This window comes from Pseudoliparis swirei, chromosome 6 (genome assembly GCF_029220125.1).
Source record: "Pseudoliparis swirei isolate HS2019 ecotype Mariana Trench chromosome 6, NWPU_hadal_v1, whole genome shotgun sequence".
Lineage (NCBI taxonomy): Eukaryota > Metazoa > Chordata > Actinopteri > Perciformes > Liparidae > Pseudoliparis > Pseudoliparis swirei.
Window position 1 is genome coordinate 7,699,800 of NC_079393.1, and position 13,873 is coordinate 7,713,672.

General features: G+C 40.4%; 1 protein-coding gene across 5 annotated transcripts in view; it reads right to left on the reverse strand.

The window, feature by feature from the left end:
* kcnq1.2 (potassium voltage-gated channel, KQT-like subfamily, member 1.2) overlaps positions 1 to 13,873 on the reverse strand; it is a 216,867-nt gene that overhangs the window by 191,690 nt on the left and 11,304 nt on the right. For all 5 annotated transcript variants that reach the window (XM_056416501.1, XM_056416502.1, XM_056416500.1 and 2 more), the window contains exons 3-7: positions 10,067 to 10,157; positions 3,991 to 4,117; positions 3,730 to 3,808; positions 3,540 to 3,636; positions 1,708 to 1,848 (exon numbers count right to left, since the gene is read on the reverse strand). In XM_056416501.1, the coding sequence (XP_056272476.1) occupies positions 1,708 to 1,848; positions 3,540 to 3,636; positions 3,730 to 3,808; positions 3,991 to 4,117; positions 10,067 to 10,157 (535 nt within the window). The remainder of the gene's footprint in view (positions 1 to 1,707; positions 1,849 to 3,539; positions 3,637 to 3,729; positions 3,809 to 3,990; positions 4,118 to 10,066; positions 10,158 to 13,873) is intronic.

The following is a 13,873-nucleotide window of genomic DNA, read 5'->3' on the forward strand; positions in this document are numbered from 1 at the left end:
TCCTCCGGACCATCAAGAGTAGAATGGTCTCCTCAAAGACACCCCTCGTATTCAGAATGTAGGGTGTGTGGCAAAAAAACCTCCTCATGTCTACACAAAGGTCGTAGACCTGGTCTTTAAAGATGTGTAAGTGTGTAAATGTCTATTTGCATGTTTATATATGAATGCTGATCTGCATGGATGAGTGATCATACCCAATTCAAATGTATCCATACGCGCCACAAACTACACATAACGGCAAAGTTATTTAGCAGCTCAACGTTTTCCCTTTAAAAGTTAGACAGGTTGTTAAAGCCCAAACCGTCAGCGATTGGCAGAAGAAGAAGACGGGCAGGGAAGGTTACGGGGTGGAGAGAGAGGAGGGGATATGAATCATGGCGTCGGCTTGTCCTCCAGCTGTGCCCTGCACCTGCACATCCGAAAGTGGAAACCACGCCAGGAAAAGGAAGACCGACTGGGGGAGCTCAGCATTCTCCAATCAGTGCAATCTCATTGCAATACGCACCGACCTGACTCAAATCTATTGTAATGGCGTATCGCGACTCGAGTTTACGGTCTCCGAAAAAGTCCGTGAAGAGGGCAGATCCCCGAGCGCGGTTCTTTCCTCGGCATTGTGAAGCAGAGAGACACAAACGAGGGCTTTTCTTTTTCTCTCTATGGAGCAGTGAGGAGCGCCGTGGCCCCTCTAACCCTTGTTACATAAAAGGTAGTAATCCACACAATTAAAGTTTTAATTAAGGGAACTGACACTTTATATTGGTGCTCTAAAAGTTCTTTGAGCCAAAGAGCCCAGAGGTGAACGCTTTATTACCGTCTCTTTGTGGCACGCTGATCCCCCGCACAAGGCTGCCATAGGTTTCTCATTACTCTGCGCTTTCAATTCAAATGTTTAATTAACTACTCTGGAAAGCTGAGCCTCTGTACAGAGGGGGAAAAACAGCTCTACGCACTAAAGGCATCCATCCACACACACACACACACACACACCTGCGTCTGTGCAAAGACCCAATTAGGAAAATAACAACACAAGGCGATTCATAATTAGACCAGCCAGGGTGGCCAAACCATCTCCATCAGTTTTTTTTTTTTCCCAGTCGAGACTCCACTTGAGATTCCATTGTGCAGATTTATTTTGTTGTTGTCGCCGCTTTCCAGAGAGAAGAATCTTTTAACATGCGGCGGGGGCCTTTCAAGTGTGTTGGACAACTCAAGTGGCGTTCAAGGGTCCGAAGAAATATATGCATCGCAAAAGACAAAAGGCAGATAATGGACTTGTACAAATACGCAATAAAAGTTTTTTTTTTTCTTTCATTTTTTAAACAGTGAAGGGCTTCTCCTATGCCAGTGGTTCTCAACTTATTTTCAGTGATGTTCCCCCTGTGAAGTATTTCTTCAGCCAAGTAATAATAATAATTCCAACTTATATAGCCCTTTTCTAAACACACAAAGACGCTTTAAGTACCCCCTCACCAGACATTTTTGGTTAAATACACAGCGCTGTGCCATCAGTGTCCGATTTAATATACAATATATCCAATTCTCTTCATGAACTTACACATATATTCTATTTACAAAATGTTTTTTTTTATATGTTCATTTTAAATGTTTTACAAATATCATGTACCCCCTGGAGTGCCTTCACGTACCCCCATTTGAGAACCACCGTCCTATGCGATGTAATTCCATGTTCTCGTTAAGCGGCCTTACCACGCCCCACCACAGGGCATCGGCGTAGTTGGAGAAGCCCGTCTTGCCCTCCTCGTCCACTGCATCCTTCTCCGCCAAGTACACAAAGTAGGACGAAAAGATCAGGCCCAGGAAACCGATGTACAGGGTGGTGATCAGCTCCTGAAAAACACATTCGGAAGGCGGGTCCTGTGAAAACGTTGTAATGAAAGAAAGTTCTCCGCGTAGAGAGAGAGCCTTTGTCGGCATTTGTTGTGTGTTTTACAGCGTTTTACATCCCATTAGTTGCGTATATCATCAGTTGTTAGTTGACTAGCTTTTTTATATTAATAACAGTGAATATACACCAACCAATTGACATTGCTAAAAGTTAATTTTTTTTCTTCATATTTATACTGAACAGAGCACATCATTTGAAATATTAGTCATCTAACAAGGAGGAGATGGCAACAAATCAAGTTCTTGGTTCAAGGATTTTGGGCTCATCAAAAATTTATTTTCTTGACCGTTGCATACAAATCCTTGACTGATCAGTCATGTTCTTCTTATTTATCAAAGAGAAATAAATGTCAGATTTGACTAAAACCAAACATCACAGTTTACACAACAGATTAAGAGAACAGAACTCTGCATCTCTGATGTTATTGTGTATCAGACTGATAGAGCCTTCTCTATTTCTGCCCCCTGCCTCTTTCTTGAACTCTCTCCCCAAACTCATCCGAGACTGCACCGACCTTTGCATTTTCAAATCACAAATCCAAACCCACCTGTTCAGAACTGCTTTTAATGTGTGCTCTACGTTCTTATTGTTTTTATCCATTGTACATTTTTATTGTATAGCTTATCGGATGTTTTAATTATGTCATGTAATATGTCTTTGAGTACTTTGAAAAGTGCTATATAAATGTAATGCATTAATATTATTATTCTAAAATACTAAAACATGTGAACCAGGATACGGTGAAAAAAGAAGGAGAGGCAACCTGGTCTGCCGTGACTTATGTGTGCATGTATTTCAGAGAGTGCACAACCGATTTGCTGTAATTGTAATGCCCTGTTCCGTTTCTCCTGTTTCTCCTCTGTCTTGATTGGTTAATTCCCTTCACCTGCCCTCAGCCACTCCTGTCTCCTTGATTGGTTAATTCCCTTCACCTGCCCTCAGCCACTCCTGTCTCCTTGATTGGTTAATTCCCTTCACCTGCCCTCAGCCACTCCTGTCTCCTTGATTGGTCAATTCCCTTCACCTGCCCTCAGCCACTCCTCTGTCTCCTTGATTGGTCAATTCCCTTCACCTGCCCTCAGCCACTCCTCTGTCTCCTTGATTGGTTAATTCCCTTCACCTGCCCTCAGCCACTCCTCTGTCTCCTTGATTGGTTAATTCCCTTCACCTGCCCTCAGCCACTCCTGTCTCCTTGATTGGTTAATTCCCTTCACCTGCCCTCAGCCACTCCTGTCTCCCTGATTGCATCATGCCATACACCTGTGTGCCCCCCCCCTATATATTGTGCCAGTCTTTCCCTTGTCTCCTGTCGGTTTGTTGTCTTTATCTCGGTCTCGTAGTGTCTCTGTTTCGATGTCTCACTCTCAGTCTTTGTTCGCATGGTGATTCCTGGTGTTTTTTGTAGTTGCTTTCGAGCCAGAGTTTTTATGTTTGACCTTTTTCCTGAAGTAAAGTTGTTGTTTTTTTTCACTCAAACCTGGAGTCCAGTCTGTCTGCACCTGAGCCTCACCCCGTGACAGTAATACGCAGTAAATAATCAAATTATCAGGAAGGTGGAGTTGGATCTGTGAAAATAATGCCACAAAAAAAAAAGCAAATAGTTTTAGCATTAGTCTGAATGCGTTTAACCTACCTGCCGATGAATAAAGACTACAGATCCCAGCAGTCTCCACGTTCCTCCCTGCCGATCCACATGCAGCATGCGCAGGATTTGGAGGAAACGGATGCCCCTGAAAAACACAACAAGAACAACATGTCCTCATCTCCTGATCCCTCTTACATGTATCCAACAAATGAAATGCAGAACAAAACAGCGTGTCTACCTGATGGCAGACGTGGCAAACATTTGGCCATTGGAACCCACGCCGAGCACAATGATCGATGCAATGACCACTATCAAATCTGTGAGCGAGGGAAAGACGGACCGAAAAGAAAGAGAAGATCAAATCGGGGTGGCAATCATTCCAGCTTCAAAGACACATTGTGTTAAAGTGAAGCCGTACATTGCGAAGTTGTTGATCTACATGAACAATACGTGACATCCGTTGTGTTAAATGGGAGCAAAGTAAAAATTCCAGGTGCACCTATGATTGATATGGGCTTCCTGATAAAGCAGAGGCGTCCTTTGATGCCGGCATATTTGCTGCGACAGCCCGCCGACCACAGCCGGACCGCATACTCTGTGCCAAAGAACAGCACCAGCACAATCTCCTGCGGAGAACAATGCAAACACAGAGCAAGGGTTACATGAATCCATTGGTACAGCAGGACGAGTGGATGAGGAAGTAGATACGGTGTCATATCTACAAAGCACTGATTACGCCATGCATTAAGACTAATCTCAACACAAGAATCGAGCCATTATAATGAATCACCAAGATGTACAATAGGATATGAATGGGTAATGACAGGTGTGTGGGGGGGAGACACTTCGGTGGTCGAGGACCACCCAACCACGCAGGAGGAAAAATGGATCTTGATAACATGCCTGATGACAGCTCATATTGAGACCGGGTCAATGGATAAGTGATTGAAAGGACCAGATGAAATACAGATAAGAAGGATAAACAGTCAAATGCATTACTTGGGTGACGAGATCTTGACATAATTGAAAATATTTGTGCAACACCGCAGAATAAGATAAAAATATATTTTAAATAAAATATGGAGGGCTCGATTTTGAACTCAAATCATAAGCCGGCATATCAGTTGAGGTCGGTGCTCTTAAATGGTGTTCCAATATGAACCATTGTGCATTTGTTTTTCCATTACGTGCATACATGTGAGCCTCCGAGACCTAATAATGCCCGTCTGAGAGATCGTTTTCCCGGCCACCGTGCATGAATAATATTTAGTCACTATACTGTCTGTTAAACCCCGCGGCCGTGTGGGTGGTCACCGCGCTGATTGCTTGAACTGGCTGTTCCCTGACCACCCCCCTTGCATGAAACGTAATACCATGAGGCCTGCTGCAATAACACAGCACCACAGAGCCCCCAAAAACAATGACCCGTCAATCAAAGCAGACACTATTTTGGCTGGCAGAAATACAGTGAAGTGTACGTTTCGTAATACTTTTGTGACAGTACTATGAAAAACTACTTTTAGTAAGAGCAACCAAAGGCCTCCATCAGGGTTATTGTGGTGCTGGGGCAGCCAGATGGGCGGGTTCCTTTTGCTGCTCCCTGAATTGCTCAGTTTTATTAATTAACTATGTGTACAGCTTTGCGCTCGAGTGGTCTGACCTGAGATTCCTTAGGCCATTAAACATCACAAAGGCAGTAATGATTCAGTAAAACCTACATACCTGATAATCCAACTTAATTGACCATTTGGTTTCACTTTATTCATCTATATTTTAATCGCTGAGCCATAACAACTTGACCAGCCAGCCTTATTGTTCGTGCAGGAAAGTAACGGACTGTGTTTTTGAAGTCCCTGTAGCTGCTTCTGTAATAGAACACCGTGTAATCGGTTCTGAAAAGGTCTTATTTTTGCTTTTTTGATTTTATCTGCAAAAATATGTTTAAATAGTTCTTTTTATTCTGAACTGTGCAAAGTTGAATCCATTACTCACAAAGACGGTGGGAACTTTTGATAGTTGCGTCCCATCGACAAAGCTTCTGGTGTTGCCTTATAATCGGGGAGTCAATGTCATTGAGCATATGTTTCTATATCAAATTTAACAAATCAATAAGAATACACGGTAACACCAACAGCAGCACAAAATGGCCACAGAATCCAAATTTATAGGAGTTCAGTAATTCTGACATACGGGTGACATTTGAAAGTCAAAGGAACGCATGAATTTGGGGAATTTGATGGGATTAGTCCATAAATTGGGTCAGCCAGATGTTGGGGAATAGTTTTATGTGTATCAGAAACTGGCAACTACGTATTTATTGAAAACAACCGCCTGTTCGCGCAGCGCTAATCTCGTCAAGCCAGACTAGGCCGAAGCTCATTCAGAGAGCTGCTTGGGAATTACGATATCGGATGAAAATGTGGTTGGATTGCTTTATCTGCGTGTCCCACCACAAGAGTCATTTACTACATCTAGATTTACCTTTGAGAGGCTTTTGGAAGAGCTAAAAGTGATAAACGTGCTAATGCTAGTTATGCTAAAACTCTCCGCTAATGTTTACAGGTTTTTACTTAGAAATGTAACATCTTGCCGGTGATACACTATTTAAGTAGGGTGACCAGACGTCCTCTTTTCCCCGGACATGTCCTCTTTTTGAGACCTAAAAAATGCGTCCGGCAGGGATTCCAAAAACGTCCGGGATTTTGCTTCGTCGGATATTTGTGTTTCTCTGGGTCTTTCACAAACTAGTTATTACCCCTTACAAGTTTTGGAAATGGTATCTTCCTTACGTTCCACCTTCTTGCGCGAGCTCTGACTGTAGAGAGAACAGTCATTGGTCGACCGATCTCAGGGTTGCCAGATACACAAAAATTATCCTCCAATCAAGGAGACAGGAGTGGCTGAGGGCAGGTGAAGGGAATTAACCAATCAAGGAGACAGGAGTGGCTGAGGGCAGGTGAAGGGAATTAACCAATCAAGGAGACAGGAGTGGCTGAGGAGGAATTAACCAATCAGAGGAGAAACAGGAGAAACGGAACAGGGCATTACAATTACAGCAACCCCCCCCCCCCCGAGACGAAGTGTCCTCTTTTTCACAAACTCAAATCTGGTCACCCTAAACAACCTGAAACACGCTGTTGGTGGATTTCTTTGACGGCTAGTCTATACTGTAATATGTCATATTTTTTTACACCAAAAAATGTGTTGATTTATAATTGCTATCCTTTAATATGTTGCCACACAACTTTCTTGAGTGTGTTTAGCTCGCCGCATTGCTGTGCATCTACAGGCACAGCGCAGGCTCGAGAACAGTTGTGTAATATATGTATTAATATTTGAGACTATGTGATATGCTTGTATGATATGAATGCTCCGGAGCCTTCGGTGCAGTCTGGCCGGCTTTACTTTGGCAGCTGCCCTGAAGGCCAAATATCCTAAAAGGACTTGTGTCCCCTCTGCCATCCAAAACAAGCAGCCTGTGATTCACAGATGTCAACTAACCCTGAACTTTCTAAGTATAGATACCACACCCCCACACCCCCACACACACACAATCTTATCTCACAATTAATATTGAGCCAAAAGCATGAATTAGAAATAAACACGCATACACACACAGACACCGAAACAGAGCCAGGTGTACAAATAAACAGGGTTTGACAAATGAAGGGAAAAGTCAAACAGTCATTTTGTGTCCAGAAGTGATTCATTTCTGTCTACATCTTTATGAGGCTGATTCCCGCTGGCCTCTTTAGTAACGAAACAACGAAAAGAAAAGGTAGAGGGAGGCTAGAGAGAGAGATAGGGGGGGGGGGGGGGGGGGAGAAAGAGAGCGTTAGAGGTAATGATAGAGACTATTTGGCTCTTCTTCGGTAAAAAAAAAAAAAAGAATAACCATGACAGCGGGTCTTCAAAGGGCACCGGCCAAATGCCCCACGGGAGTCAGGAGGTGGTACAGTGTCTGTAAGTGTGTGTGTGTGTGAACAGCTTTTGTGTAAATTGTGTGTGAGTATGCAGTAGCTACATGTATATTTATATCCACAGTGTTCTGGCAAGTGATAAATGATCAAAGTTTTCAGCAACAGCCATAATTGTCTCTACCTCTTTGTTCGCCTTTGGATTTATTGCATCACTTAGCAGCCACTAAACCACTAAAGAAGTTAATTTACCAGCAAGTATATGAAAGTACACTCTGGAAGAGCTAAATTATTTTGTGACGCTTTATGTTTTCATGTGTCGCCACTAGAGGTTAAAAACTGTGACTCCTGACCATTTCCCATGCTTTTAATGTACAATATGTAAACACTTCTAACTGTAAGGCGTTATGGATGGATGCAATACAAGCTGGTAGGCATTATGTGATGTTATTCGCAATAACTGAAGGTGAATAGTCTTTTCAAGCTTTGTAGTATCTTTGGGCTGAGGTTTAAGATGGCGGGTGGAGTCCCTCTCAGCCACGATCATCTGTCTCCATTATGTGGATACAAGAGGGTACTGCAGTGCAGTAACTCTTTGGTTCAGTCCCTCTTAAAAAAAAAAAATAAAACTATAGTGATTTCATTAATATATATTTTTTTAAAGTGCTATTATGTGGGCTGCGATTATTATTTTCATCAGCCATTTAATCTACTTAATAATATTAGCTTTAGTGTCTGTCAAGATAGAATAAGTATACATTTTCTATCTGATATTATAATTATAAAATCGTATTAATAATATTATATATATATATTAGCTTTAGTGTCTGTCAAGATAGAATGAGTATACATTTTCTATCTGATATTATAATTATATAATCGTTTTAATAATATAATTATAAAATACTATGATTATTATCCTAGGTATTATTATCACCATTGTTTGTGGTCTGTATTCACTGTTCTTGTCTTCCTCTTGATGATTTGTCTTTTGTCTTGCAATAAATAAAACAAAATACATAACATAAAAATTGCAATAATGAATTTAATAATTGTTTCTTTCATAAAATGGGGGGAAATAATCCCATTATATAAATGCTTGTTTTGTTTATTTAATGGTAAACAAAATAAAACAATGTAGGGAAACTAAGACTAGTGAATGTTTGGCTTTTTTTGCTTGACAACAAATTCTAGAAATGTTATGATTAATAAATTACTTGTGTCATGACTTATCAGGCATTTGATTCTAAAAGGCCATAAACACACATGCACCATACTGATTATTAGTAGTGCTGTGAAAAATAACGCGTTAACTCAGTTAATTCAATTACAGGTTTAACTATTTATTTATTTTTTACGCATTTAACGCATGCGCAGAATGAGCTTCCAATCTGTCTGTTGTTGGTCGTCGGGACGAAAAAAAAGTCACTTGCAAAATGAGCTTCCAATACACCACTTCAATCTGAACTCTGTCCGCTCTCATGCAGACGGTCTGTTCATCGGTAATGATCCTTCCGCAGGTTCACCTCCGGAAACCTTGTTACGACTTTTACTTCCTGTAGATCAGGGTCTCAACACGTCGATCGCGACCTGCCAGTCGATCGCGGCGTAGTGTCGGTAGATCGCATGACATGATTGGCCCGCCCCCTGACATGTTCTCTATAGCACGTCTTTGTTCTTTTATTAAACTAAACGTCTGTTGTTGATCGTATCTCCACAGCAGCATGTCATTTCTGTCTCTTCGCGTTGCGTTAACACTTATCGATCTCCGTCTCGCGCCACAGAGCTCCGTGCGCGCGCATCGGGACCGAGCAAAAAAAAAAGTCACTTGTCAATCTGTCCACCTTTAGATTGTATCATGGTGGAGTTAATGGTTGACAAACAAGAGAAACATGTTCTGTTTAACCCTCCTGTTACCTTTACATTTACTAACATATTTTACCCTCGGGTCAATTTGACCCCAGCAATTAAAACCTCCAGAAAATTATTAGAATTAATATTGCTTCCCAAGTTTAAGTGTGAGGTACTTTATGTTTGTTTGTTGACTACCTAAATAGCCCTTTAAATAAATAAAAAAGTTTATATTTCTGATATGTTTGACACAGTGAAAAACAGCCTGGGGTCAAATTGACCCCAAAGAACACCGACATTAAACATTGAATGGGGTCAAATTGACCCGAAAGGTAACAGGAAGGGTTAAACATTCTGTTTAGGATGAAGATGTATTAATGTTCCATATGGAAGAAAACTGCTAAATAACTGCTGAGTTGCAGCACCATTGTATAGAAGAATGTATAAATGTATATATCCGTCTTTTGTCATAAATCTCTATGTTCTCACAAAATATACCGAGAATATCGGTAATATGTGATTAATCATGATTAATCCACAAAAACCTGTGATTAATCCGATTAAAAATTGTAATCGTTTCACAGCCCTAATTATTAGTCTTTATTAAAATAAGGATCATACACCAACAACAACAAAATGTAAGATATAAATTCCACTAATCTGTTACCATTATTTCTGCAGATGGCGAAGAAGAGCAGAACCTTATGACTTCTGAGAATTAAGAGCGTACAGTAATAATATTTCTGAAATGTAATGGCCGTTGTTAGAGTTGTTTGTGTGGTATATGATCAAGATGACAGTACTCACCATCCAGAAGAGGGTTCCTGTGGCGAACTCTGCATATTGCTCGATGGTGGACAGGACGCTGAAGATGAGGCACACCAGGACCATGATGAAGCTGCAGGGACAGAACGCCATTCTTCAGGAAGTTATCAGCACAGGTTACTCACCGTTACAGCGACTGCATGCCTCACCGTCATTGGCCGTTTATCTCAATGTCACGAAACCATCATTGGTCAATTAGCATATGCATTCTTGAGTTATGGCCAAAAATGTGTTTTGTGAGGTCGTAGTGACCTTTGACCATCATCACATATATACACATTTGTGTACACACACACACACACAAACGTATATACACACACGTACACTTGTATATATACAGACACACACAAACATGTAGAAATACACACACACATATATATATATATATATATACATTATATACACACAAAATACAAAATAAAAGAAACAATCAAATTACAATGGCCACAAAAATGTCAAAGTACTCTGCTTTTCTTTTTCTCATCAATCTACTCGTATTAAACGCTGATTGGATGTTTCCACGTCTCCTAGCAACAGTGAAACAATCCTACGAGACTGTCAATCTGCTGGTGTTTTGGCCTCAACATCGTGGACAAATCAAGCAAATCCACCACCAGCAGACGGACAACTAAATGAAGGTAGAGGAAGAGAAGAAAAAGGAGTGGGAGAGAAAGAAAGAGGTGCAACTATTATCAAATCATCTGCGGATTATTTCTCAATTAACTAGAGTTGGCTTTTTTTATGAAATAAAAAATGCCCCTCCGAGTCCAAGGTGAGAAATTAGCGCGTTTCTTCCAACCCACCGATGAAAGATATTCAGAAAAGAAGCAGATTCTTCCAATGAGAAGCCAAAAAAAGAGAATACCATTAATTGATTATTTATGCAGGTGCAGTTGAATAATCTACCAATTGTCTAATCAATTAATTAACTTTGTATTCTGCTCCAGAGAATATAGCAGAGTGGAACGGGAGGAAGGAAGTATTTTTATGTTTATGGATTATGGATAATTCTTAAGAAATTAATGTTATTATTTAAAGAGACTATAATAACAATGCCTCTTAACCTAATACAAATATATGAATATATAATTATGTCTTTAATTATGTAACTTTATTTGCAGTGCCTCTAAATGATACATTTACTGCATGTCATTTGAACATTGGATTCCTTAAGATATATTTACGTTCGGAACAAATATGTGAAATTAAGCATTACTTAACAATTCGAAAGATTCAAGTTGCTTTACAACTTTAAGGTAAGTAATAATACATGCGTACAACACAGTTAAAGACAGTATTTCCTTAAAGCACTGCACTGTTCATTTACTTGTTAATTCCAAAATTGTAAAGAGGCTCATGAGGGGCTTTGCTTGGTCTCTGCTGAACCCGCAGGATTAAGAGCAGGGTGCACCATCTCATTCATAATCCTTGGAACACATCTTTTAAGTGCTTTTACGTGACATACTACAGAATGTGAGTGTGTGGATGCACCATGATCAGAATCATGATCGAGATCACTTTAAAAAACCCACAGCAGTGGATGCATTACGATGTTCTGTACGACAAGGATTACATGCCATAGGCCGGAAGGGTCACACACACACACACACTACTGGACTTATATAAGAAAGCCATTTATCAACAGGAGGGTGAACTGTGATGACATCATCATCCCCGACATGACCATGAGACTCAACCCAGGGTAGCAATGAGGACGCTACTTTGGTTTTATTTTAGTGGTCAACTCGCAAAAGAAAAGCTTATTTGAACACCTGCTCACGTATTTTGCTAAAAATGATATTTCCCAATTAACTGATGAGTGCTGCGACGGGCTGATGGGAAACAACTGTTTGTGTTCACCGTTGTTGCCAGGCAGTGGTATTAAGCAGGTGAAAACACAGGCACGTAAAGTCAAACTCAAAACCCATTTCCTATGAGATCATCGTATTAGGATGAGCATAAATATGATGTCATCGTCATGTAGGCCAGTGAGAAAGTCATGTAATCTGCGTGTTTTCCCTCAACGCATAAGACGATAATATTTGTCCTCTTTTGAAAGGACAACAGTGTACTGCAGTATCCCATGAGACTCCACATGCATGTTAAATAAGATGACTAAAGGCTGTAGATTAGATTATAAACTGTAGGAATCACTGATTAGATACACCGAGCAGCATTCTACTTGCTGGGTTTAGTCATAACAGACCAGTCTGAAAAAAATTAATAAAGCTCGGAAGCTGGGGCAAAAGCATGCAAATTAGATATTGCGTAACAGAAGTTGTCATTACCTTCGCATTGAAAATGTGGAAGGTTATGTTTTGATCGCCGTGTATTTATTTTAGGGCTGGCAATCGATTACAAAAAATTAACTAATTAATCGCACATTTTGAAAATCATTAATCGCGATTAATAGGTTTTTTTTTCTTCTAAAGACTAAATCTTCTAAATGAACGAGTAATCCCTTTGTATTCTTTTTTAAAGACCAAACTTCACACAGAGCTGTGTTTTCAAAGAGGCTCCTACCTATAAAGTGCCAGCGAGGTATTTAATATCGTGGATGATGAATTGTTTCTTCAGTGAAACATCCAGATTAGTTTAAAAAAAGAAGTATATTGAGACCCCATTGGTCCTGTCATCTTTAACACTGAACAGCAGAACCAGTGGCCTTGGTAACTGACTGACATTCACATATGTCACGTTAACCCTCTGGAGGCTGGGGGCATTATATACATTTTACAAAAAAAATTAAATTCACCTTTTAAAGACTTTTGCATATTACACATCCCCATGTGTTATACATCAAACATTCCAGAACAATCTCAGCTCTATATATTGAGGCACATTGTCCTCGCGCCGTGTTCTCTGCTTCTCTGACTGACAGGCTGCTAATGAGCCTTACATGTTTGGTGGGAGGTCCTTGTGATTTACTGAGTGTTCATTGGTTGTTTTTTCCCAAAATGTTGACAGACAAACGGATTGACCAATCACGTTGAAGGTTTCGTGTGACGAGTTATTTCCGCGCCACGTCACCCGACACGTCGCCTGTCTGTTCCTCTGTGTACCAGAGGGGGAGACGGGAGGAAGGAGCGGAGGAGGAAACCCGACTGATTTCGCGGAGAAATAATTGTTTTAAAAACGGAAACAGTGTCAAACCGCACTGCCGCGGTTTGACACTGGATTAATAAAGTATATATTTTTTTAAAATTACAAAAATTAAAAAAATTGCGTTAAATGTTTTAGTGCGTTATCACGGCCACATTAATCGCATAGATTAACGCGTTAACGCTGACAGCCCTAATTTATTTATTTATCTATTTATTTATTTGTATGCGTGTTATTCGCATAACAAAAAAAGTTTTAAACCGAATCGCATGAAATTTGGTGGTATGATTGGTTATTATCCGGGGACCATTTGATTAGATTTTGGGATCAATCGGGTCAAAGGTCAAGGTCGTGGAAAGGTCAACATCTTCTTTTTACCATAGCACGGTCAATTTTTATCCAATTGGCATGCAACTAATGCCAAAATGTTCATAAATCAATGCCCAATCTTGTGATATGCGAAGGTATGCGCTCTACCGAGTGCCCATTCTAGTTTGTTTATTTATTTATTTGTATGCGTGTTACTCGCATAACTCAAAAAGTATTAAACCGAATCGCATGACATTTGGTGGGATGATTGGTTATTATCCGGGGACCATTTGATTAGATTTTGGGATCGATCGGGTCAAAGTCATGTCAAAATCTTCTTTTTAGCATACCATAGCGCGGTCAATTTCTATCCAATTG